Source organism: Stegostoma tigrinum, chromosome X (assembly GCF_030684315.1).
Source record: "Stegostoma tigrinum isolate sSteTig4 chromosome X, sSteTig4.hap1, whole genome shotgun sequence".
NCBI classification, from domain to species: Eukaryota; Metazoa; Chordata; class Chondrichthyes; order Orectolobiformes; family Stegostomatidae; genus Stegostoma; species Stegostoma tigrinum.
Window position 1 is genome coordinate 9,691,983 of NC_081404.1, and position 24,177 is coordinate 9,716,159.

The following is a 24,177-nucleotide window of genomic DNA, read 5'->3' on the forward strand; positions in this document are numbered from 1 at the left end:
TACAGGATTGAATAGGGCAAAACAGGAAGCTTATGATCAATACAGATGCCAGAAACCCTGGAGGTTTGTAGAAAGTGCACGGAGTTGCTTCAAAATGAAATCAGAAAAGCAAAAATAAAAAAAAAAAATGGTGGGCATGAGAAAACACAGACAGGTAAAATAAAAGAAAATCCAAAGACATTTTGAAATCTATTACAGGCAAGTAGATAATGAGGGAAAGAATCAAGCTCATTAGGGACCAAAGTGACAAATTGTTTGTGGAGCTGAAAGACACAGGTGAGGTTATTAATGAATACTTTGTATCTGTATTCACGATAGAGGAGGACAATGTAGGAAATCGAGGAGGAGGAAGGTCTATGAAATACTTGAACAAACTACAATTGAGGGAGGTAGTATTAGTGGTTTTAGCAAGCTTAAAATTGGAAAAATCCTGAAGCCCAGATGAGATGTATCCAGACAGTTACTGGATGCAGGGGAGGAGATTGCAGGGTCCCAGACAGTAATTTTCAAATCCTCGCTGGCCATTGAAGAAGTGCCAGAGGGCTGGAGGACAGCTAATGGAGTACAGTTATTCAAAAGGGGCAATAGGGATAAATCAGGAAACTACAAGCCAGTGAATCTAGCATCAGTGGAAGGGAAACTATTGGAAAGAATTCGGAGGATAAAAGTTACCCTCTACTTGGAGAGGCAGGGATTAAATTGAGGATAAGTCAGCATGACTTTGTCAGGGGAAATATTGTCTGACAGGTCTGATTTGGTTTTGAAGCGTGACTAGGTGTGTAGATGAGGATAGTTCAGTTTTTCATAGTCTGCATGGACTTTAGTAAGGCTTTTGACAAGGTGTTGTGTGAAAGACTGATCGAGAAGGTAAAAACAGATGGGATCCAGAGCGATCTCACAGTATGAACCCAAATAGTCTAAGTGGCAGGACACAGAGGGTAATGGTCAAAGGTTGTTTTTGTGACTGGGATCCTGAGCCCAGTGTTGGACCATAGGGTTCAGTGCTGGATCCCTTGCTGTTTGTTACATACATTAATGATCCGGATGCAAACAGAACAGGTTTGATCAGCAACTTCATAGATAACGCAAACAAACACTGGTGGTGTGCTAAATGACAAGGAAGAAACTACACAGACTACAGGACGATTCAGATAGGCTGTACAATAGCAGATGGAACTTAATCCTGAACAGCAGGAAGTGATGCATTTTGGTCGGGCTAACAAGCAAGGGAGTACACAATGAATGTTAGAACCAGAGGAAGTACAGAGGATCTTGTTATTAACCTTTGTGTTAATGTCCACAGGTCCTTGAAAGCAACAAGAAAAGGTGGCATATGGGATACTTATCCTTCAGTCAAGGTTATGATGGAGCTGTATAAGACATTGGTTAGGTCACAGCAGGAGGAGGTAGGCGTGCAGTTCTGGTTGCCACACTATAGGAAAGTTGCAATTGCATGAGAGGGGTTGCAGAGGAGACTCATCAGGACGTTGCCTGGACTGGAATTATACAAGTTATAAAAAGGGAGAGACTAGATAGACTGAGGTTGTTTTCATTAAAGCAGGAAGGGCTGAGTGGAGGCCTGATTGAGGTGTACAAAATTATGAGGGGCGCAGATCTGATGAAGCGTTTCCCTCAGTAGAGGGGTCAATAACCAGGAGGTATCACTTTGAGGCAAGTGACTGTTTAGAGGGGATTCAAGGAAGAATTGTTTCAACCCAGAGGGTAGTGGATATCTGGGACTCACTGTCTCAGACAGTTGAAGAGGCCAGAACCATCACAACACTTAAGAGGTAGTTAGATGAACCCTTGGAATACCATAGCATACAAGGCTTTGGGCCAAGTGCTGGAAAATGAAATTAGAACAGATAGGTGCTTGATGACTGGCATGGACATGGGCTGAAGGGCCTCTTTCCTTGTTATAAAATCCTACGATTGCAAGATGAATTACTCCACATTTCTCTCCACTGCACCTTATTTGCCATTTATCTGTCAACTCTGCCAGCTTGTCTATATATAATAGACATCAGTTATACAGCACAGAAACAAACCCTTCAGTCCAACCAGTCCATGCCAAACATAATCCCAAATTAAACTAGTCCCACCTGCCTGCTCCTGGCCCATATCCTTCCAAGCCTTTTCTATTCATGCAATTACTCAGGTGTGCTTTAAACACTGTCATTGCACCCACATCCACCACTTCCTCAGGAAGTTGCAGAGCTGAGCTGGGCTGGGCTGGGCTGAGAGGTGGCAAATGGAGTTTAATGCGGACAAGTGTGAGGTGATGCACTTTGGTAGGAGTAACCGGAATGTAAAGTACTGGGCTAATGGTAAGATTCTTGGTAGTGTAGATGAGCAGAGAGATCTCGGTGTCCATGTACACAGATCCTTGAAAGTTGCCACCCAGGTTGACAGGGCTGTTAAGAAGGCATACTGTGTTTTAGCTTTTATTAATAGAGGGATCGAGTTCCGGAACCAAGAGGTTATGGTGAAGCTGTACAAAACTCTGGTGTGGCCGCACTTGGAGTATTGTGTACAGTTCTGGTCACTGCATTTATAAGAAGGATGTGGAAGCTTTGAAAAGGGTGCAGAGGAGATTTACTAGGATGTTTGCCTGGTATGGAGGGAAGGTCTTACAGAGGAAAGGCTGAGGGACTGGAGGCTGTTTTCATTAGAGAGAAGGTGGTTGAGAGGTGACTTAATTGAAACATATAAAATAATCAGAGAGTTAGATAGGGTGGATAGGGAGAGCCTTTTTCCGAGGATGGTGAAGGCAAGCACGAGGGGGCATAGCTTTAAATTGAGGGGTGAAAGATATAGGACAGATGTCAGAGGTAGTTTCTTTACTCAGGGAGTAGTAAGGGAATGGAACGCTTTGCCTGTGACGGTAGTAGATTCGCCAACTTTAAGTACATTTAAGTCATCATTGGACAAGCATATGGACATACATGGAATAGTGTAGGTTAGATGGGCTTGAGATCGGTATGACGGGTCGGCACAATATTGGGGGCTGAAGGGCCTGTACTATGCTGTAATGTTCTAAGTGTTCATTCCACACATGAACCATCCTTTTAGAAGGGGTGGACGCAAGGAAGTTGTTTCCGTTAGGCGGGGAGACTAGGACCCGTGGGCACAGCCTTAAATTTACCCCCTCTAAATTCTAAAACTGAAATGAGACGACATTTCTTCAGCCAGAGAGTGGTGGGCTTGTGGAATTCATTGCCACGGACTGCAGTGGAGGCTGGGACATTAGATGCCTTCAAGGCAGAGATCAACAAATTCTTGATCTCAGAAGGAATCAAGGGCTACGGGGAGAGTGCAGGGAAGTGGAGTTGAAATGCCCATCAGCCATGATTTAATGGCGGAGTGGACTTGATGGGCCAAATGGCCTTACTTCCACTCCTATGTCTTATGGTCTTATGATCCTGTGTGAAAAAAATTGCCCCTCGTGTCTGTTAAATCTTTCCCCTCTTGCCTAGTCATGAAATCCTATTAGAATTCTCCTCACAGTTCTTAAAGCTTCCACTTTTCATATCATCTACAAACTTTGAAATTGTGCCCTGTTCACTAATGTCTTGGCCACGGTCAGGAGCAAGGGTCCCAACAATGATCCTTAGAAAACTTTACTATAAACCTTCCTCTATTCTGTAAAACATGAATGTACATGAATATTTATTGTCACTCAGTCAATTTTGACTAGGTGTTGCTATTGTCTTTTATTCAGAGTTATAACTTCGCTCACAAGTCTGTTATGTTGCATTGTATCAAATACCTTTTGGAAGTCCATGTCCACCATATCAACAGGATTGCATTTGCTAAGCTCCTATTACCTGGTCAAAAACCTCCAGCAAGTTAGTTTAATGTGATATTTTTGTTCAAAAATCTTTGCCCTTTGCATTTGTTCATGTGAGACTTAATTTTGTCCAGAATTATTCCTCTAGAAGCTCTGCCACCACTGAAGTTAAACTGACTGGCCCATAGTCGCTGGGCTTATTTTTTTTGTTGGACAAGACCTGGCATTTCTAGCCCTCTGGCACCTGATTTATATATAATCAGGAAAACACATGGTCATAACACCAACTTCTGGGGAACTACTGAAATCACAGATAAGATAGAAGTCGTATGCAGAGTGAGAATTTATTCAAACTTCCCTTGATCACCCTGTTGAAGCCATATCACTGGTGAACCATCCAACAAAGTGGCCTGAACACCAAGAGTATCTCACTGGACAGATATTAATTTTTTTCAGGTTGATGCAGTACTAATAACAAGTATACCCCTACCAAATTCAACATTCAGCAGCACAGTCTAACAGAAGGATTGAGGTTTGAAGACACTGTTGGTATTATATTCTCAGTTCAGTTGCAGCTGAGAAATGGGATCTATTGCTGTTGGAGATCCACATTCCATGACCATTATACATACCGGGAGGTCCTGTGCTTGGTCCACGTAGACAACCATGATAGCAGCAGAGGGTTCCTCGCTGTTCTGCACAGCAATGGCATTATTAACCATCAGTGCCTGAAGGTAACAAATAATTAATATTTTTCATAAATCACAATTTTGAGGGGATGCAGTCCTTCATTATCTTCTTGTTGCACATGTCACTGACCACACACACTCACTAAGTTACTGACTGTGGTGTAGATCATGTCATACAGGGGACAGGCACCAAACAATACAAGCCAGCTTCAACATGGTCTCCTGGACTAGTTTTAACTTCCCAGATCTTGTGTCCCTAACTGATCGTGTTTTTGTTTTGCTTTTCCTATGAGATTCTGTGGACTTAAATGGATAAGAGATGTCTTAAGCATGAACCACAAGGCATAACAGTGATGGGAAGGAATAGTTGGACCAGCTGGTCTTTACCTATTCAGGTATTTTTAATATGTTCTGGCCACGGAAGGGTAGTCTCTTCGCAAGCCCTCCACTAGTGCCAACTGTAAGCCAGATCCGTCAAATTCTGACTTCTTTAAGGACTCACCCTCTCATTTGCTCTCTCCAATCTGCCATAACTGTTCGGCAGAAGCTCAGGTTGTATTGCAGTCTTTAATTGTATTGTCGCTATGGTGTATGTTTAGAAAAACAAATATAAGCTGTATTTATATCAGGACTCAGGTGAAATGTAAAACTACAAAATAAGTGCTCTCTGATGATTTAGCTGGTAAAGGTAGTATCCACCTCAGCTCTACAGATCAGAGGCCCCACCTTCAATCCTTGATCAAAGCGTAGTTAGCTAATCTCAGTTTATGTAGTGGTCATTTTCCCATGTCTTCCAGAACTAGGAGGTAGAAAATCCACTGGGGTTATTGATACCAGAATAACAAAGTGTAGAGCTGGATGAACACAGCAGGCCAAGTAGCATCTTTAGGAGCAGAAAATACTGATTGATATTCAGGTGACTGCTGCAGGAAAGTGCATGTGGAGGTCAAGTGAGGACAACACATGGTATTGATGTATCCTACAGTGGAATGGTGTGGTGATGCTCACGTAAAGAACCAACACTTGGGCAAGGCATTAGAACCTTCAGGAAAGGAGGCGGTAAAATTACTTTTAAAAAAACTCAGTTTCTCAAGACATTATTGAAGCTTATGAATAAATTACATGGCTCATTCATTCTCAACATCCATAGTTTTTTTACATACAGCATTGAATTAGGACATAAATCTGATGTCATTTACAATCAATGTTCCAATCATAAATATGCAGAATTCAAAGTGATGCGCAAACAAAAGGTGATGTGAGAAAAAAAACAAACTTCTTTCACACAAGTTGTTCGGGTATGGAATGCATTGCCTGGAATGTGCTGAAGGCAGGTATAATGAAGGGGGCATTGAATTTTTTTGGATAGTAATCTTGTGCAGGGATATAGGAAAAAAAAGGTAGGACATTGGCACAAGGGTTATAGAGCTGGAATACAGCCGGTGCAGGCACATGGACTGAATGACCTCCTTCTGTGCCATAATTCTGTGAAACCAATAATGTTTTATAATAAGAGTTGTGAAGATGGTATTAAAAGCTAACTATCATCTCAATGGCAAGGCAATGTCAATTTACAATGATCATTTCAAGGGTGATGCTAGTAATGTTTTCAGTGAACAATTGATAATTTCAAGCTTATTTTTTGAGCTAAAATTTCAATCATTAATATTTTGAACCTTGAGGTGACTATATGTGTTGAAAATCACGCACCATCTCAGAAAGAATGGTCAGTCACAGTGTGATTTCTAAAATGAGTGATTAGCATCTTAAATATAAACTTCAATCTTTAGAATTACCTGCTCCAGTTTTGCTGGGTCCGAGTACAGGGATAGCCACTCCAGTTTCAGACGAACTTTCCCCCTCTCAACATCTTTGAGCGTGAACCACTGCATATAGAGGAGAGAGAAAATTAGGGTCAGGTATAGAGCAAACATCACAAGACAGGCCAAAGTGAAGTACTGCTAAATAGAAACAACAAAAATAGTTCATGCATATCAGGTTTAAGTGTAACCACATCAAAATAAAAAAGGAACTTTAAGAATTTCCTCAGAGCTGCTCCCAGACATGCCATTACATGTTGGAAGTCTTACATAAATAAAAACCATTTGTATTAATATAATATTAATATCATTGTATAATTAAGTAAAACCTCCCGAGGCACTTCACAGGAGTGTTAAACCAAATCACAAAAAGGGGACCAGAGCCTTGATCAAAGAGCTTTTTTTTAAAAAAGGCGGGAGCGTCTTAAAGAAGAAACGAGAGGTAGAGAAGTTTGGCAAGAGCTTGAGACTTTGTCAGCAGCAGGTCTAACCAGCAAGAGTGGAGCTATAGAAATTGGAAAAACTAAAGCGTGACAGACACCTGATGCCTGGAAATGTATTGCCACTATTAACTTTTTCAAAAGTTCTCAGCCTAAGTATTCTTCTCATGGCTGAAGAAACATTAGTGGGGCAGAATAAGAGGGCTTTAAATTGGATTTAACTGCCCTGAATGGGTTCTCAACATTGAGAAACACACCATTTGCCTAATCTGGTCTATACTGGTGTTTATGCTCCACAGAAGCTTTCTTCTACTCCATCAATGTGTGCTTCTAAATTAAAAGCAACTTCTAAGCACAAGCATTCATTTAAGGGCAAGTCCACATTATTTGCAGTAAATTGCAAAGAGTAGGAGTAGGCCATCAAGCCTGCTCCATCATTCAATGTGACGGGGTCGGGGGCGGGGGGTGATTTGTTTGCTGAGCAGGTAGGTTTGTTTACAGACATTTCGTCACCATGCTAGGTAATGTCATCAATGCACCTCCAATGAAGTGTTGTTGGTCTGTCCTGTTTGTTATTTATGTGGGTCCTCATTTCAGTTCTTCAACACAATTATGACTAACCTCAAATCTGCATTCCCACCTACCTAGATAACTTTCATCCCCTCGTTTAATAAGAATCTACTTCTACCTTAAAAATATTGAAGGACTCCGCTTCCACCACCTTTTTAAAGTGATAGTTCCAAAGATTCATGGCACTTAGCGAAAAGAAATTGCCTAAATCTGTTTAAATGGGCAACCCCTAATTTTTAAACCCCTAGTTCTAGATTCTCCCACAAGAGGAATCATTCCTTCTCTATTTAATTTATTAAGATCCCTCAGGATCAAGCAAGCTTTCTTTTACTCTTTTAAACTCCAGTGGATTCAAGGTTAACCTTTCTCATAAGGCAACTCTCCCATTCCAGGGGTCAGTCTGGTAAACCTTCTCTGAAATGCCTCCAGAGCATTTACATCTTTCCTGAAACGTGGTGACCAATACTATGTACAGTAGTCTCACCATTTCCTTGTATAACTGAAGCATCACCTCCCTATTTTTGTATTCAATTCCCTTCACAATTACATTATTATCTTTCCTAATTACTCTTTGTACCTACATACTGACCTTTAGCAATCAATGCATTAGGACATCCAGATCCTTCTGCAATTTCTCACCATTCAGATAATATGTTGCCTTTTTATTTTTCCTGCCAAAAAGGAACAATTTCACTTTTCCCCCACATTATACCCCCACTGCCACATCTTTGTCCACTCACCTAATCGGACTAGGTTTTATACTTTCCTCACAGCTTAGTTTGCTACCTAGCTTTGTGCCATCAGCAAAATTAGTCAATTACACATGCCGACTTTTCAAACAAGTCAGTTATATAAATTGTAAACAGTTGAAGTTCCAGCATCGATCCCTGTGACACACCACTTGTTATATTTTGTCAATCTCCACTTCTTGTTAACCATGCCAATATGCTAGCCCTTACACCATAAAAAGGTTTTATTTTCCATAAATAATCTCCGCAACACTTCAAATACCGCTGGAAATAATTTTTATCTAACTGCCCTATACCCGATATGCCACTGAAAACCGGAAACCCGAATTGAGAAAGCCATTCCACTCCATTTAGATGATGGCTGGTAATGTACACACATCAGAAATAGCCAATGATTTTGGAATGTAAAAGATGACTCATCTCCACAACCAAAGATTTCCACACTAGTTTTATTTAAAAAGTTGCCTGCAAGCTCAAAGTGCAATTACTGGTGTGTGACATAAACATGCCACAAATGATGCATTCCAGATCACCTCTTTGCCTCCTTCCTCAAAACAGCATATGACTAGAAATGACAGAATGACATTATCTCATGAATGTTTAATGCATTCAGGTCAGATTTCTTGTTTTAATGGAGATGTTAATCTACTTATTCCAAGTTAGTTAAGGTCACTTCTAAAAATGGTAGAATTTTGTCATGCATTCAAATGATAACATCACCAAAAATAACTTGCACTCTTTAGTTTTGTCTGAATTTTCCATGAAGACAGTGCCCTTTTACTTTTTCTCCCCCGGTGGCCAGTGATATCAGCATCATTGCAATTCCCTACCTCTTCCACTGTTTGATTTTTCATCACTTCTCCAAGGTCCAGCTGCATTCTGAAAGCAAAAGAAATACTCAGATCATCATCATCATCTCACACCCATTCCAAGCACATAGGTGTTAGAACAATCAAGATCATTCTAAAACATTCGCGAAAAAAATAATAAAACAAAAAAAAAGGGAGATAGAAGTCAACCATAAAGTGTCATGATAAATGATGGGAAAGTGATCTGTAAAAGTACTAAGGGAGAGGGTACTATTTTCAACAGGTTTCCTGTCGAGTTACTGTAATGGAAAACCTGTTTATGTTATTACAGCTAGAATGTTCATCTGTTAACAATATTTTACCAAATTTAATTCAATTTAGTTTAAAAAGTAGCAGTGTTTAAGTGTTCAAATCAAATTGTTTCTTTTTAAGGAGGGCTCAATACAACTCTAATGTACCATATCCTGACATTATTCATGGAACTACTTTTCCCAATATAGAGCGAGTATAGTGGCAACCCTTGAGTCTGCTCCCGATATATTGAGTATTGCAACAACATTTTTAGTTACAGTAACACCGGACACAAACAGTGCCACAGCTATTTCCACCTTGTGATACTTTAATCAATTTCCCCAGTAAATTTTATTTTAAAAATTTACTATCAGCACTTCTTCCATGGCACAGATGATACATTGTTTTAAAGACATGAATTACACAACCCAATGCACAACAGGTTACATTCCTGTTTAGTTTGACATTGCTCGGATGGTGATTTGAAAGAGTGGCTTGATCGCCAAGCATAGATTATCCCCAGTTTTCATGGTCATGAAGCAGACTTGTTGCTTATGATTGGGGTGCTAGATTGCAAGAATAATAAACAGCTTGAGGGTGATAATGTATAACTAGGGATGCAAGTAATGAGGAATGTGACAGATGATATTTGGAGACAAGGTATCAATGTAAAGCCAAATGAACACATACTCACATTGTCCTAGATGTAGAACCATAAATACCGACACATACACAGATAAATAGCGCTCTCACCTGCCCAGGAAATCGTCCTGATCTGGGTCTTTATCAAACATCTCAATTTCCAACAGCTGACCAGGAACTTCATGGACAATCACCTGTGAAGCGTAGAAACGCAAGGGTCAGAAAAGGGAACTCAGGATATATCGCTATTTAAAACTATCCTCTTCAACAACTCAAATTTAGAAATTTAGTTTCGCCATCTTTTCAAAGTTGTGTTTCATTCTCTCAAAAGGTCTTTGTTTCAGAATTGTAGTCCAGTTCACCAATACTCAAATTCAGCTTTACAAATAACTTTAAAATTTTGGCTGTCTAAAACAGCTTAAGCATCAATGGGTGATTGTCCCCACTTTGTGATCATAACACTCCACTAGAATTAGCAAATGGAAAAAAAATTATTTCAATCTCAAAGCAGAACATAATTCTACCGTATTGTTGTCTGGCACTAAATATCAGAAGTGTGCTCACTGAGGCAAAAATTTGACAACAGTAACAAAAGCACGTGCAGGTTTTGTTAACTTCGTAAATGTTTGCGGCTCGAGTTAAAAACAGATACAGCAGCTGAGAAAGTAGTATTATGAGGGGTTCCTGTGCACATATTGTGAAAACTACTTTGCTGATCAGTAATGTCTTTGGAGCATCCATATGCACATTGCTCACACTCCACTCTCTGGGGAGAGAATATAGCATGTGTAGTGGCCGGGGCTTGGTGGGGGGTGGGTGGTTTGCAGTGTTATTTGGTGATGCATACAAGGTGATTCAAAACATGTTTCACATCACCACTCACCTAAATGTTAGCAATGAAAAGGTTGAATTGTTGTATAAACCTTTTGAGTGAGTAAATAGGGAAATAGATGTTTATTCTTTAGTCAGTAATGAGCAAGACTGACAGAAAAAAAAAGTATTTCAGCAGCATTAGAGATAATGCGATGAATATTCAATGTCATGCCGATAGTCCAAGGACATTGCAACAGTAGTTCTGGACTATGCTGAAATACTGACACTGAAGAATACGGAGCTGGCTCAGATGCTGAGAAAGGGTCTGGGCCCGAAACATCAGCTTTTGTGCTCCTAAGATGCTGCTTGGCCTACTGTGTTCATCCAGCTCCACATTTTGTTATCATGGACAGTCAGCCCTACTGTTTCCTCCCATTCTGTTAGTGAGGAAGAATACGCAGGTCACCAAACACCTCTCAAGTACCATGTATGGTCTATGGCTCAGGGAGGCAGGGAAGTGGATGGACAGACTTATAATTTCAAAGGGAGGGCCAATTTAATCTAAATAAATAGACAAGTGAACATTTAAAAAAGAAGTTTTAAATTCATTCGTGTGATGTTGGCATTAATGGCTTGGCCAATATTTATTTCCTTCACTAGTTGCCCTTAAAGGCGGTGGTGGTACACCTTCAGTAGAAATGCTGCAGTCCACTTGGTGTAGGTAGACCCACCATGCTTTTTGGAAGGGAGCTCCAAGATTTTGATCCAGCAGTGAAAGAACTGGAATATATTTTCAATACAGGGTGGTGAGGGGCTTTGAGGCAGTAGTGTTCCCTTGTATCCTCTGCCCTTGCTCTTCTGGAGGTGGTCATGGGCTTGTAATGTGGTCTCTAAGAAGTCTTAGTGAGTTTCTGCAGCACATCTTGAGCATCAGTAGTGAAGGGAAGGGATGGTGGAGATAGTGCATGAGGTTCCAATAGTGTGGGCTGCTTCCCCACCCCCCTCCTCAATTGAGAGACAAGGTGTAGAGCTGTATGAACACAGCAGGCCTAGCAGCATCAGAAGAGCAAGCTTCTTGTGTGGTGTTCGAGTTGCATTCACCCAGACAAGGGTGTATTCCATCACACTCCTGATTTGTGCCTTACAGATAACATAGGCTTTTGGGAGATAGGAGGTCAGTTACTCACCACAGGGCTCCTTGCTTCTGACCTTCTTTTCCAGCCATGGAATTTTATGCAGCCATTCCAGTTCAGTTTCTTGTCAATAGTAACTCCCAGAATATTGATAGTGGGAGATTTACTGTTGGCGACATCATTGAAATGTCAAGGGACAATGGAGATGGTCAGTTCTGTCTCAAGTGCCAGGCAACATTACTTGTCACTTATCACGCCAAGCCTGAAAAAAATTGTTCAGGTCTTGCCACGTGGGCACAAACTGCTTCGGTATTGGAATTGTCACGATGCTCTAAAACATAGTGGGGATGTCTGCTGATGATTGCACGGTCATCCATTTTCTGATGTAGGGGAGGTCATTGATTAAGGAGATGAAGCTGATTGGACCCAGGACACTATCTTGAGGAACTCCTGCAGAGAGGTCAGAGGGTTGAGATGATGAACCTTCAACAACCACAACTATCCTGCTTGATGGTAAGTGTGACTCCAACTAGCAGAGAGATTTTCCTCAATCCTCATTGACTAATTTTTGCTAGGCTTCTTGATGCCATAAATCAGTCAAATGCTGGGGTCTTGATGTAAAGGGCAGTAAATCTCACCTCTGGAATTCAGCTCTTTGGTCCATATTTGAACCAAAGCTGTAATGAGGTCAAAAGCTGAAGGACCCTGACCGAGCCCAAACTGGACATCACTGAGCAGGTTATGTCTCTGCAAATGCTGCTCGATTGCACTGCGGATGACCGCTTGCAATACTTTACTGACTGAGTGGGTGGTAATTGGCTGGGTTGGATTTTGTCCTTTTGTGGGCAAGGTGTACCTGGTCAATTTTTCACATATTCAGGTAGAAGCCAGTGTTGTAACTGTACTGGAATAGCTTTGTTAGGGGAGCAGCAAGTTCGAAAGCACAGGCCTTCAGTGCTATTGCTGGAATGTTGTCAGGACCCCTAGCCTTTGCAGTATCCAGTGACTCCAACTATTTCTTGATGTCCCATGAAGTGAATCAAATTGGCTGAAGACTGGCATCTGTGATGACGGATCTCTGGAGGAGCCAGAGATGGATCATTCATTCAGCATTTCTGGCTGAAGATTGTTACGAATGCTTCAGCCTTATCTGTTGCACTGATGTGCTGTGCTCCCCCCTTGTTGAGGATGAAGATGTTTGTTGAGCCTCCTCCTCCAGTGAAGTGTTTACTTGCCTACCATTCACAACTGATTTGTTAGGACTGTAGAACTTAGATCTGATCCATTGGTTGTGGAATACTTAACTCTCTATAGAATGCTCCTTCCAATGTGGTCACTATGACTATGCAGTGGTCACTCCTACCAATATTGTCACAGATGTTCACATCTCTGCTGAGAATATTAAAGAGCTATGGGTCAAGTAGATTTTCCCCTTCTGTTGGTTTCTCAAGGGTAGCTTCACCAGGGTTGACAGCTCCTTTTCAGGTATGTCTGGTGATGCTCCTAGTATGCCCTCTTGTACTCTCCATTGAGCCAAGATTGATCCCTGGCTAAAATAAAAGAATTGCAGATGCTGGAAGTCTGTAATTAAAAAGAAACAGAAATTGCTGCAAAAACTCAAGCAGATCTGGCAGTAACTGTGGAGATGAAGTAGAGTCATTTGCATCAGGTGACCCTTCATCAGACCCTTCTGAAGAAGGATCATTGAATCTGAAACATTAACTTTGTTATTTCCTCAATAGATGCTGCCAGACCTGCTGAGTTTCTCCAGCAATTTCTGTTTTTGAACCCCTCCCTTAATGGGAGCAGTAGAGTGAGAGATATGCCCAATGGAAAAAAGTTTACAGATTGTGCCACAGTACAATTCTGCAGCTGACGTCGTCCCACAGCACCTCACGGATGTCTTCTCTAGTTGCCAAATCCATTCAAAGTCTTTCCTATTTAGCACAGTGATAGGGCCACACAACAATGGAAGGTGTCCTCAATGTGAAAACTGAACTTCATTTCCACAAAGACTATGCAGTGGTCACTCCTACCAATATTGTCACAGATGTTCACATCTCTGCTGAGAATATTAAAGAGCTATAGGTCAAGTAGATTTTTTCCTTCCGTTGGTTTCTTCACTGCCTGCTGCAGACCCGGTCTAGTAGTTAGGCCCTTTCAAACTCGGCCAGCTCAGTCAGTAGCGACGCTGCCATGCCACACTTGATGGTGGACAATGAAATCCCCTACCCAGAGTACATTCTGTGCCCTTGCCACCCTCAGCGCTTATTGCAAGTATTATTCAACATGAAGGAGTACAGAGTCAGAGTCATCAGCGAAGGGAGGATGGTATCTGGTAAATCAGCAGAAGGTTTCCTACCCACATCAGAATCAATACCATGAGGCTTAATGGTGTCAGAGTCAAATGTTATAAACTCCAAGAACAACTCCTTCCTTACTGTGTACCACCGTGCCATTACCTCTGCTGGGTCCATCCAGAGTTTGTGATGGTAGTGCCTGTACACAGTCACAGTCATTGAATCATACCTTACAATGTCAGTTTGTCACTTTACTAGTCTGTGGGACATTTCTCCCAAAAGTGGCACAAGCCCCCAGATGTTGGTTAGGAGGGCTCTGCAAGATTGACAAGGCTGAGTTTGCTGTTTTAGATTCCAGTAACTAGAGTGATGGAAGGTGTGGAGAGAAGAGGAGGTAGATTTTCCTCTAATGCCATTCTAGAACCTTCCTGAAAATTATGGTTATAACATACAGGATGAAAATGCCAAAATTCCCTGACATTCAGAAATTTGAGTCCTCCTTCAAATTTTAGACTTGTACAGCCAGTATACCACAAAACCGTTTTCCTGGGAATTGTAGAAGTTACATTTTAACCAGTAGGGATGCCAGGACCGCTAAAGGTTCAAATGACTATGAGACATGCAATTATATTCACCCACCTCATACATTTCATTCCACTTGGGATTCACAGTTTCACTGATGGTCTTGCTCATGAATGCCTGTGTGCCCACTCGCACAATTGCATATGGATCAGACTTTCCTTTGATGAATCCCTTAACATAGGTGTCCTTTGATTCCAGGCTTGCTGCTTCAATTAGATAAATCCGTACTATTCCCTAAGGATAAACAGATGACTTTCAAATTTCCTTTCTGAAGGACTGTATTATTTCACATGGAATAATGAAATGTTGTGGAGTGTGGAAAGAGATTAACTGAGGGTCGACAGCTTAGTACAAGCCGTCACAAGTTATTTATTTGCTGTCAGCAATAACATAGGACTTCACCAAATAACATGGCAGCAGCACGGATTTTCACCCTTTCTGGTATTGTTATCACCAGAGTATACCTCACAAAGATATTGCCACTCCAGTTTCCTGGTACATTGTACATTTTCAATGCCACATCTGGAGGAGCATCAATTCAAAAAGAAAATTGTGGGATGGGGCCATTTTTATCACCATGTAGGCAGACTTTGTATCCCATTGAAATCAATGAACAAAAAAAAAACACTTCCATTGTGCCCCATCTGGTTAGTCCTCAAGTGAAGTTAAAAATGAAACTCTCCCTCCCCATGTCTATTCACACAAACAAATCAAACCATAACTATAAGACTATAAATTGGCTGGGGTAGGAATTTTGCTGCTTGCACATCAGCGAGACAGCACCATCTTGGAGCAATTCCAAAGGTGTTATGATCCCAATGAAAAGAATACCAGACAACCTGGATCCTTATTGTATTCTTGTTAGAATCTGGCCTGATAGACAATGTGTGGAAGAACAAGATTCAGAAAAATAAGGAGTTCAGAGTTGAATTGAAATGTCTAAAAATCTTAGGCATACAAACATGGACAAAAATATAAAACAATAATGACTAAACAGTTATACTGAACAGGTAGGATAATGATCTTAGACCGTACACAATATACACTGGGCGACACAATGGTTCGTACTCCCACTCTTACCTGCACAGAACAAACAATGGTTTCCATTTACCCCAAGCTACCTTCTATGGTACGAAGCCACATACCCTAGGATTGTTCCTATACCCTAACTGCCTGGAGTCTGCCAACAACAAAAAAAACAAAACAAACTTGTGCTGCCTGGAGCTATTAATTCTGCTTCAGCGTTTGTCTAGGTCCAAACTGCAAGCAAACATCTCTCCCAACAAATAGGCAGATACATGAAAAACAGGAAAACAAACATTCTTAACTTCTAAGCATCTATCTCCATAGTGACACAGTCTGCTCTGCTATCTTTAAAAAAGACTTCAGACTTACTAAATTAGTTTTCAGCTCCAACTCCAAAATAAAGACTTGAATTGCAGATGCTGGAAATCTGAAACAAAGTGCAGGTGAAGCAGGGCAGGTCTGGCAGCACCTATACTAAGAAACAGAGTTAATGCTTGGAGTGCAGTGACCTATTGTCAGAACTGAAGATAGCTGGGGAAAAAGTGGAATTTATACTGATGACAGGGTTGGGGGGGGGGGGGGGGGGCGGGGGTGGAATTGGACACAGTTCTGGTTGCCATGCTATAGGAAGGATATTATTAAATTGGGAAGGGTGCAGAAAAGATTTACAAGAATGTTACTGAGACTGGAAGGTGAGAGTTATCTGGATAGGCTGGGACTTTTTCCCCTGGATCGTAGGAGGTTAAGGGGTCAACTTAGAGATTTATAAAATCATGAGGGGCATAGAAAAGGTGAAAAGCAAAGTCATTTTCTATAGGGTGAGTGTGTTCAAAACTAGGACACATTTAAAAGGGAACTGAGGGACAGCTTTTTTCACAGAGGGTGGTGCGTAAATGGAATGAACTATCAGAGGAAGTGGTAGATGCAGGTACAGTTACAGCATTTAAAAGACATTTGGATATGTACATGAACAGGAAATGTTTAGAGGGATATGGGCCAAATGCAAGCATTTGGGAGTAGTTTAGTTTGGGAAACCTGGTTGGCACAGATGAGTTAGACTGAGGGGTCTGTTTCTGTGCTGTATGACTCTGAATAGAGAGAGATTGCCGAGGAGCCGAGAGATAATAACTAGGTGGGGGTCGTATTGAGAAGGTTGAAAATGGGTCACCTGTGCTGGAAGCCGCCTACATAGGACAGGATTTTCTCTTTTTTGGGGGGGGGGGGGGGGGGGGGGGGGAAACACATGAGTGATCACATTCTGAGATTGTTAAACTCAATGTTAAGTCCTGAATGCGGTCAGGTAGATGATGACATGTGGTTCCTCCAGCTTGCATTGGGCCTCAGTGGAGCACTGCAGCAGGCCTGGGACAGATGTTGGCCAGGGATCAGGGTGGTGTTTTAAAGTGGCAGAAAACTGGAAACGGTCATTTTTACAACTAGATGTAGTTCTTCTGCAAAACAATCACTCAGTCTTCATTTCGTCTCCCAATGTAGAGGAGACTACACTGAGCAGTACATACAGTAGACTAGATTGGAAGCAGCTAAATCGTTGCTTCCCCAGGAAGTTGTGTCGGGGCCTTTAGATAGTGTAGGAGTGAGGTGGTAAATATGCAAGTATTACACTTTCTGCAATTGCATTGGAAAGTGCTATGGGGGTGTGGAGTGGTGTTGGGAGCAGAGGAGGGGTGGACCACAGTGTCATGGAAGGCACAGTACCTGTGGAAGGCTGACAAAGGAGGAAAGGGTATTGTGTGTTTGGTCAGGGCATCCTACTGGAGGGGAAAGAAATGGCAGCCTCTGATCGTTTGGTTGCAGAGGCTGGTGGGGTGCTAGGTGAGGACTGGGGTACTCTATTGTTGTGAGAGGGAAGGGAAGGGCGAGAGCAGAACGAAAAATAAGTCAGACATAGCTGAGTGCCAACAGGAGGTAGCAGGGAATCCTCAGTGGAGGTAAAATGTGGACCACTCTGAGGCCCATCTGCAGGTTGTGTCAGAGAAGGTGCGATGGAGATGGAGGAACTAGGAGAAAGGCATAGAGCCCAAACAGGAAGGATGGTGCGAAGACGTATACTTCAGGTAACTGTGGGAGTTAGTAGGTTTGCAATAGATATCAGTGGCCAGTCTACCCCATAAATGGAAACAGATGTTGAGGAAGGGGGTGGGGGGGGGGGGGGGGGGAGTCAGATGGACCAGGTGAAGGAGACAGCAGGGTGGAAATTGGAAGTAAAATTAATAAAGCTTTTCAATTCCCAGTGAGAGGGAAGCAGCACCAATGATGTTCCAGTCCTGCTTGGGTCCATTTCTACAACTTTCTTCAGTATACTCTCTCCCCACCGCCCAACCTAAATTCCACTTTTCCCCCAGCTCTGACAAAGGGTCACTGGACTCAAAACAACTACTTTCTCTCTACAGATGTCTCTAGCAGTATGGTTTTGTTAGCTCCAACTGTTTTTGGACTGCCATAACTGCAAACTTTGCCAATACCAAGTCTCCAGATAAGCAAGCCCAACCTGAAAGTCTCAGAGTTCCATCTTGTCTAATACAGTTCTATCAAACATGTACTGTTCTGAACAGCCTTTTGTTTGGGTGTTTTAATCAATCATTCGCAATCACTAAAGCCCAGTGTTAAACCTTATCTTCCTAGCTGTTACCCTCTTAAAGAAACAGGATTCCAAACATTTAAGTGTGCACCAGTCTTCCATTGCTTCAATTGTATTTACCCTAGACTCTAATCATTAAAATTTAATTCCTTAAACTAAAAATGGTATATTAAAACCCATGAACCATTGTTAATTGATTCAAATTAAGTAACAGACTTCCTTTGGAGTACAGTTTTCTCTCCCAGTCCCAACTTTTACCCTGTTCTTAATGAAGCAAAAAAAAATAAAAACACCCCATTTGTTCAGAGATGTTATTGTGCACCTCTGGAGCATTTCAGACTTAAAACCGGGTCTCCTGGCTCCAAGGAAGGGACAATACCACTGCACCACAACAATCCCTTTATGTATCCAGATGTCAAATAAATCAAATAACAGCCAGCATCTGTTTTTCTTCTAACCTTAATCACTTGTTATATTAAAGACCACAAACTAAGTATCTGCAGCAACACAACAAATTTATTGGCAACAATTTGGTGAAAACATACACAGCGTGATACATACCCGAGGCAGGGGAGAACGAAGTTCAGCCACATGAAGATCTCCAACTAGAGGGCAGGTGATTCGGTTTGGCAAAACCAGGAAAGAAGCAATGGTGTCCATAAGTACTGTGTCGGACTTTGAGCTATCCAAGGAGAAATGACAGAGCGGGCAAAGGGGTGAGAAAAGAGAGAAAAATGGACATAAATTTTAAAAAGGCACAAGGCTATTGAAAGGTCAGGACTATGAAAAGCAAATAATTTTACTGAAATGTTTCGGGTATACTCAAATAAAACAAAGAACTACAGATGCTGGAAAGCTGAAAAACAAAAAGCAGAAAATTTCTGAAGAAATTCAGCAGATCAGGAAACAGTTGACGTTGAGTCCAATGTGACTTCTTTAGAATTGTGGACTTGAAACGTTAAGTATTTCTCTCCACAGATGCTGCCAGAGTGGCTGAGTTTCTCCAGCAACTTCCATTTTTGTTTCATGTATACTCTCTGGTACTTTTAGACATTTGCAGTGTTTCCAAATATGCTGCTTTCAAAACAGTCTTATTTGCAGGATTCCCTGTAGGGTCCTGTGCTCGTTGTCTTTTAAACCAATATTAAATTTTGAACAAATCATGTAATTTTCAAAATCCTGCATATTTGTGAAGTTATTACTTACATTTTCTAATATACTTTAGTTTTGTTTGAATATGTGGTGTAACATCTGTGGGGAAAAAAGGTTTAAAAAACCACAACTCCAGAATGTAAGTTATGTGGGTCTTAGAATTATCTTTCAAATGCCTCAGTTTAGTTTTGATCACACAAAAAGACTAATTCTGTTTTGCCCCGATGAATGATCAATACCTCAGTCCCGGAATATCCAACAGGTTGGTGAGTCCTGTCCAGTTTATGTCAAGTACCTGTAAGAACACAGTCTAAATCACTTTCAGAATTTCAAGCTAACTCAATTTCAGATTCATCTAATCAATACAGACCCCTTTTCGGTATCAGATCAAAGACTTAAACTCAGGACAGAATCTTATACAGACCTGAGCAAAGTGGGCTATGACAGGATTTGTGGCAGAATCCAGTGAGTAGTCTGGCGAGGTCTATTTCGATGTCAGGAGCAACCCGCTGCATCTTTTATGAATTTGTCAAGCAGCAAGGAGAGTTTTCTGCTGGGCAGCAGAGAGTTGCTACTTAAAGGAATATTATGTCTTTTGTTAAACGCTTTATTGATGCTACAACTCACCTCATTAATATACAGCTCCCTGTCTTCCCGAACTCACTAAACAAGGAGATGTCCAGAATTCTCAACATAGAAATTAAAGCAGGTAGCTGATGAATTCAGCTCACTGCCTGCTCCAAACAATCTCCATGTTGAACACTGGGCACCAACATCTTCAGACACACTCCAGGGGCACCAGCTACAGACATCACACATGCATGGCTATTGGCATCCAACATGTGCAACAAATGTTCTTAGAGGCTGGCACATCTCCACTGATAGGATATTTCTGCTCTTCAATGCTGCAGTCGGGTTGCACTGGGAACTCTCACTGTAATGCAGCAGCAAGGACACCGCGCTCAGGGACACACATCCAGCTCACGGACTGCACCAGGCTGTACCTCCAGCCTGTTCATTAGCTGTCATAGCACGCACTCACTCAGATTCAACCTGGGTCCTACAGCATCCCTGCCTTTATCATGCTTTGCCATCCTCTGCCAGAGATACCAGACTCACAATACTGCAATATCGCCATGACATTTAGCACAAACACAAAGCCAGGAAACATTTCATGGCTGTCAGTCTTCAGCAAATCCCGGGAGCCCCAGCACAGTAAGCCAAGGGCAGCCTCCCTATCAGTCTAGGGGTTTGGATGCAGTCAGTCAGCGCCAGAATACTCTCCACATTAAGGGTGAGGAGTAAATATCAGGCAGCCGACCACCTAACCTTGCAGTCCTATTTTGGCCTGTTTTCCTCCTGGAGAGAAGAGCAGGTATCACAGGAGATGAAAGTGCGTAACACAGCTATTACGGTTGGGACTGGTGTGAAGGTATCCTCAGTGAGTGAGTGGGCAGCACAGAAGGGCACGATGTTGGGATTCAGGTTGGTGACAGCGACTGAGAGAAGATATTGCAGGCAATAGAGAGTGATAGAGCGTGAGCCTAGCTGGGCAAGAGAGCCAATGCTGGGCATTTCTCCAGACGTTGAGATTGCACTGACCTGCGTGGTAACCTTGGACCTGGTTTGCATGGCATGGCTTGGCATCATGGCCTCCACTGCTGGTCCTGGTGCAGGTCATTGGAAGCAGTGGTGCGGTAGTGTTTGAAGACAGACAGATTGAGAGATCACATTTCCCTTGTCAGGAAGTGTCAGAAACCACACATGGCAGTTCCAGGCTGACAAACTAGAGGGATGCCAATGGAACAGGGTGGGTAGTTAACAAGGCAAGTAAATTCACTCAGCCTCATGGCAAAAAACCTCCAAAAAAAAGAATCAATGCACTGGCACTTAGCAAAAAAATAAAACATTCAGCCCTGTGATAATGCTGTCACTTCAAATGGGTATTTTGTCCTTTCTTTAAAAAAAAGGAAAGAGATGTTACAAGGTAGAGGTTCCAAGCTGGCTACTGAATTGAGAAGAAACATCTTCAGAAAGAGTGGTGAGAACATGGAATTCACTACCACAGGGAATGGTTGAAGGGAATAGTATGGGTGCATTTCAGGGGAAGCCATATGATGGAGAGGGGAAGAAAGAACTACAGTTGTAGCTGGAGATGAGGGAACTTGGAGGAGGTTCAAGTGGACCATAAATATTAGTATGGATGAGTTGCGCTGAAAGGATATAAAGCACTGAAATAGGCCAATGTAGCCATTTTTAAAATCATATGTAACCAAAACACAATGACACCTTATTTGATTTAATAGGGTTTTCTTTGTAGTCACTTTTCACGATCATTTCTTTCCAAAGATTATCCAATGCTGACAACCTTATGATGCAAATCTCAATTCGGTCAGATTAATGTGTCCTTCTTCCCCCGAGGAGAAGGCATTCAACTAACCAAGCCTGACCTCCCTAACCTCTTCCTACAACTTCAATTGTTAATACCAGGAATGATCTTCATTGCCTTTTGAGATGAGCAATCATACATTCCATATGATTAGGCAATAAAAAGGATTCTCCTAATTGGAGTTCGATCATAGGGTGTTTAAAAGCAAGCACTAATTTGTAATCTAGTCCTTAATTGATACGTCAGCAACATCTCAGCTCAACCATATTCTTTCGTCATTTTTCTCTCTGCTTCTAATTTGTACTAAGAGCACTGACTCCTGTTTAGATAGCCCGCCAGAACCTCACCAAAAGATCACTCTTTATCATGGTCAGGCAGCAAACTATTCAGTAACGGAAACTAGAGATTCTGTCCCCCCAACCACTTATGGAGCAGTTCAGACTTGAACCAAGCCTCCTGATTTAGAGGTAAATATGCTACCACCACGCCACAAGGAGACCCATAAACTGGCGAGCAAAACATATTGGTTGGACTCATTTTAGAGAGAGATACTTTTGTTTAAAAAAAAATTTAAAAAACCAACATGTTCTGACAAAATGTGGGGAAGGTAAGACTCTCAACCCAGGCTTTCTGAACCAGAGGTAGGGCCACTACCGCTGGATCACACAATGGACATTTTCTGAATTCACTTGTTTAGAGATGTCATTACACACCCATGCAGCAGGTAGGACTTGAACCCAGGCCTCCTGGTTGAGAGATGGGGGCACTGGCATTGCACCATAAGAACCCTAATAATGCAAGTTAAATATTTTTAATTAATTTGTTCAGATGTCTTATGACACACCTCTGGAGCAGATAGGACTTCAGTCTACCACTGTGCCATAAGACCCAGAAAAGAGAAACTCAGGAGGTAAGGCACTATGAAGAGAAACCGAGTTTGCATTTCTGATCATTTATGCTGCAACTAAATATTTTCTACCACTCTGTTCAACGATTCTATTGCAAACCTCTGGAGCGTGTAGAACTGAACCCAGGCCTCCTGGCTAAGAGGTGGGGACACTGCCACTGCACCACAAAAGCCCTAATAATGGGAGTTACTTAGCAGCAAATAATATGTAACATGTATAATACAATTTAAGACTTCACTCATTATGAATCACTCTTAGAATACAGCCCAAAGCCATTCAACAAAAAGCCACAATAATTCCAAGTCAAGATCTCACCACTCCTTAGTTAAGGACTCCTGTATTAATCCCTCCCCAAAATATATATTCACTCTCAGGATGTGGGCATTGCTGGCTAGGCCAGCATTTATTGCTCATCCCTAATTGCCCAGAGGCCAGTTAGGCATCAGGCTTTTGGTCTGTAATCACATGTAGTCCAGACCAGGTGAGGATGACAGTTTCCTTCCCTAATGGACATTAGTGTACCAGACGTGTTTTCCTGGTGATCAATAAAAGGAATCATGGTCAGCATTAGAATCTTAATTTCAGATTTTTATTACATTCAAATTCCACCATCTGCCATGGAATTCAGGTTTGAATTTTGCCAAGAACAGTAGCTGAGTTGCTGAATTAATAGTCTAATGATAATATCACTAGGCCATTGCCTTCTCCAATCTTTGACTGCTTTTGTTTTTGCGTACACACTTACTGGGCGGCGGACAAAAAACAAAGTCACTGCTCCAACTAATGGCATCTGTCCAATCAATGGTTCAAGGATCACACGAAGCATCCCATGAAGCTGGAAGAGAGATGGTGAAATATGTCAGCAAATGAAGGAATAGACACTTGAATAATGAATACCAGAATGCCTCAGGAGAAATGTGTTACATTCAGTATTAGTTAGGTTCATACCAAGATGACTTATAGACCTGTAGCATTCTCCTTAAGCTTGCCTCACATATATCTGTCATTATCAACCACATTTCAGTACTTAGTTAGAAACTTGCTGTCTAAGTTAACTGCTCCAGTTCTCCTGTTCTGCCCCGTCCATTCACAGTCCCTTTATCCACTTGCTCTCATTTCTAGTTAATAACATGTTCAGTCCATCAATGCTCATGTAACCTGAGCCATTTAGGCCCAAACCATTTTGCTTCAGGCAGCAGACTGCCCACTCCACTGAATGCTGAAAACCAACTGTGCTGGTGGAATAGCAGCTGCAGCTTGGCTAATGATTATCTGATAACTGATAGGCTGCATGTGGCTGGTTGCAGATTAGCTGCGGCGGATTGGCTGCTAGCGGCTGTTTGCAGATTAGCTGTTGGTTAAAGAGCAAAATACTGCAGATACGAGAAGGCTCAAATAAAAATATAAAGTGCCGGAAGTACTAAACTGGTCAGAAAGCATATGCATATAGAAACATAGTTAATGTATGATGAAAG

The 24,177-nt window shown here is 41.8% G+C and overlaps 1 protein-coding gene across 5 annotated transcripts in view; it reads right to left on the reverse strand.

Annotated features, from left to right (window-relative positions):
• Positions 1-24,177, reverse strand: part of esyt1a (extended synaptotagmin-like protein 1a) — a 132,202-nt gene that overhangs the window by 40,434 nt on the left and 67,591 nt on the right. For 4 of the 5 annotated variants that reach the window (XR_009443513.1, XM_048523350.1, XM_059643449.1 and 1 more), the window contains 8 exons: positions 23,448-23,537; positions 19,645-19,700; positions 18,815-18,935; positions 14,686-14,862; positions 9,912-9,994; positions 8,889-8,937; positions 6,276-6,365; positions 4,423-4,518 (listed from right to left, as the gene is read on the reverse strand). Coding sequence is in view for 4 of the 5 variants with exons in the window: in XM_048523350.1 (XP_048379307.1) it covers positions 4,423-4,518; positions 6,276-6,365; positions 8,889-8,937; positions 9,912-9,994; positions 14,686-14,862; positions 18,815-18,935; positions 19,645-19,700; positions 23,448-23,537 (762 nt within the window). In the remaining variant the exon portion in view is untranslated. Of the gene's footprint in view, positions 1-4,422; positions 4,519-6,275; positions 6,366-8,888; positions 8,938-9,911; positions 9,995-14,685; positions 14,863-18,814; positions 18,936-19,644; positions 19,701-23,447; positions 23,538-23,650; positions 23,920-24,177 lie in introns of those variants that run through there. The other variant, XM_048523352.2, reaches the window with a different exon arrangement.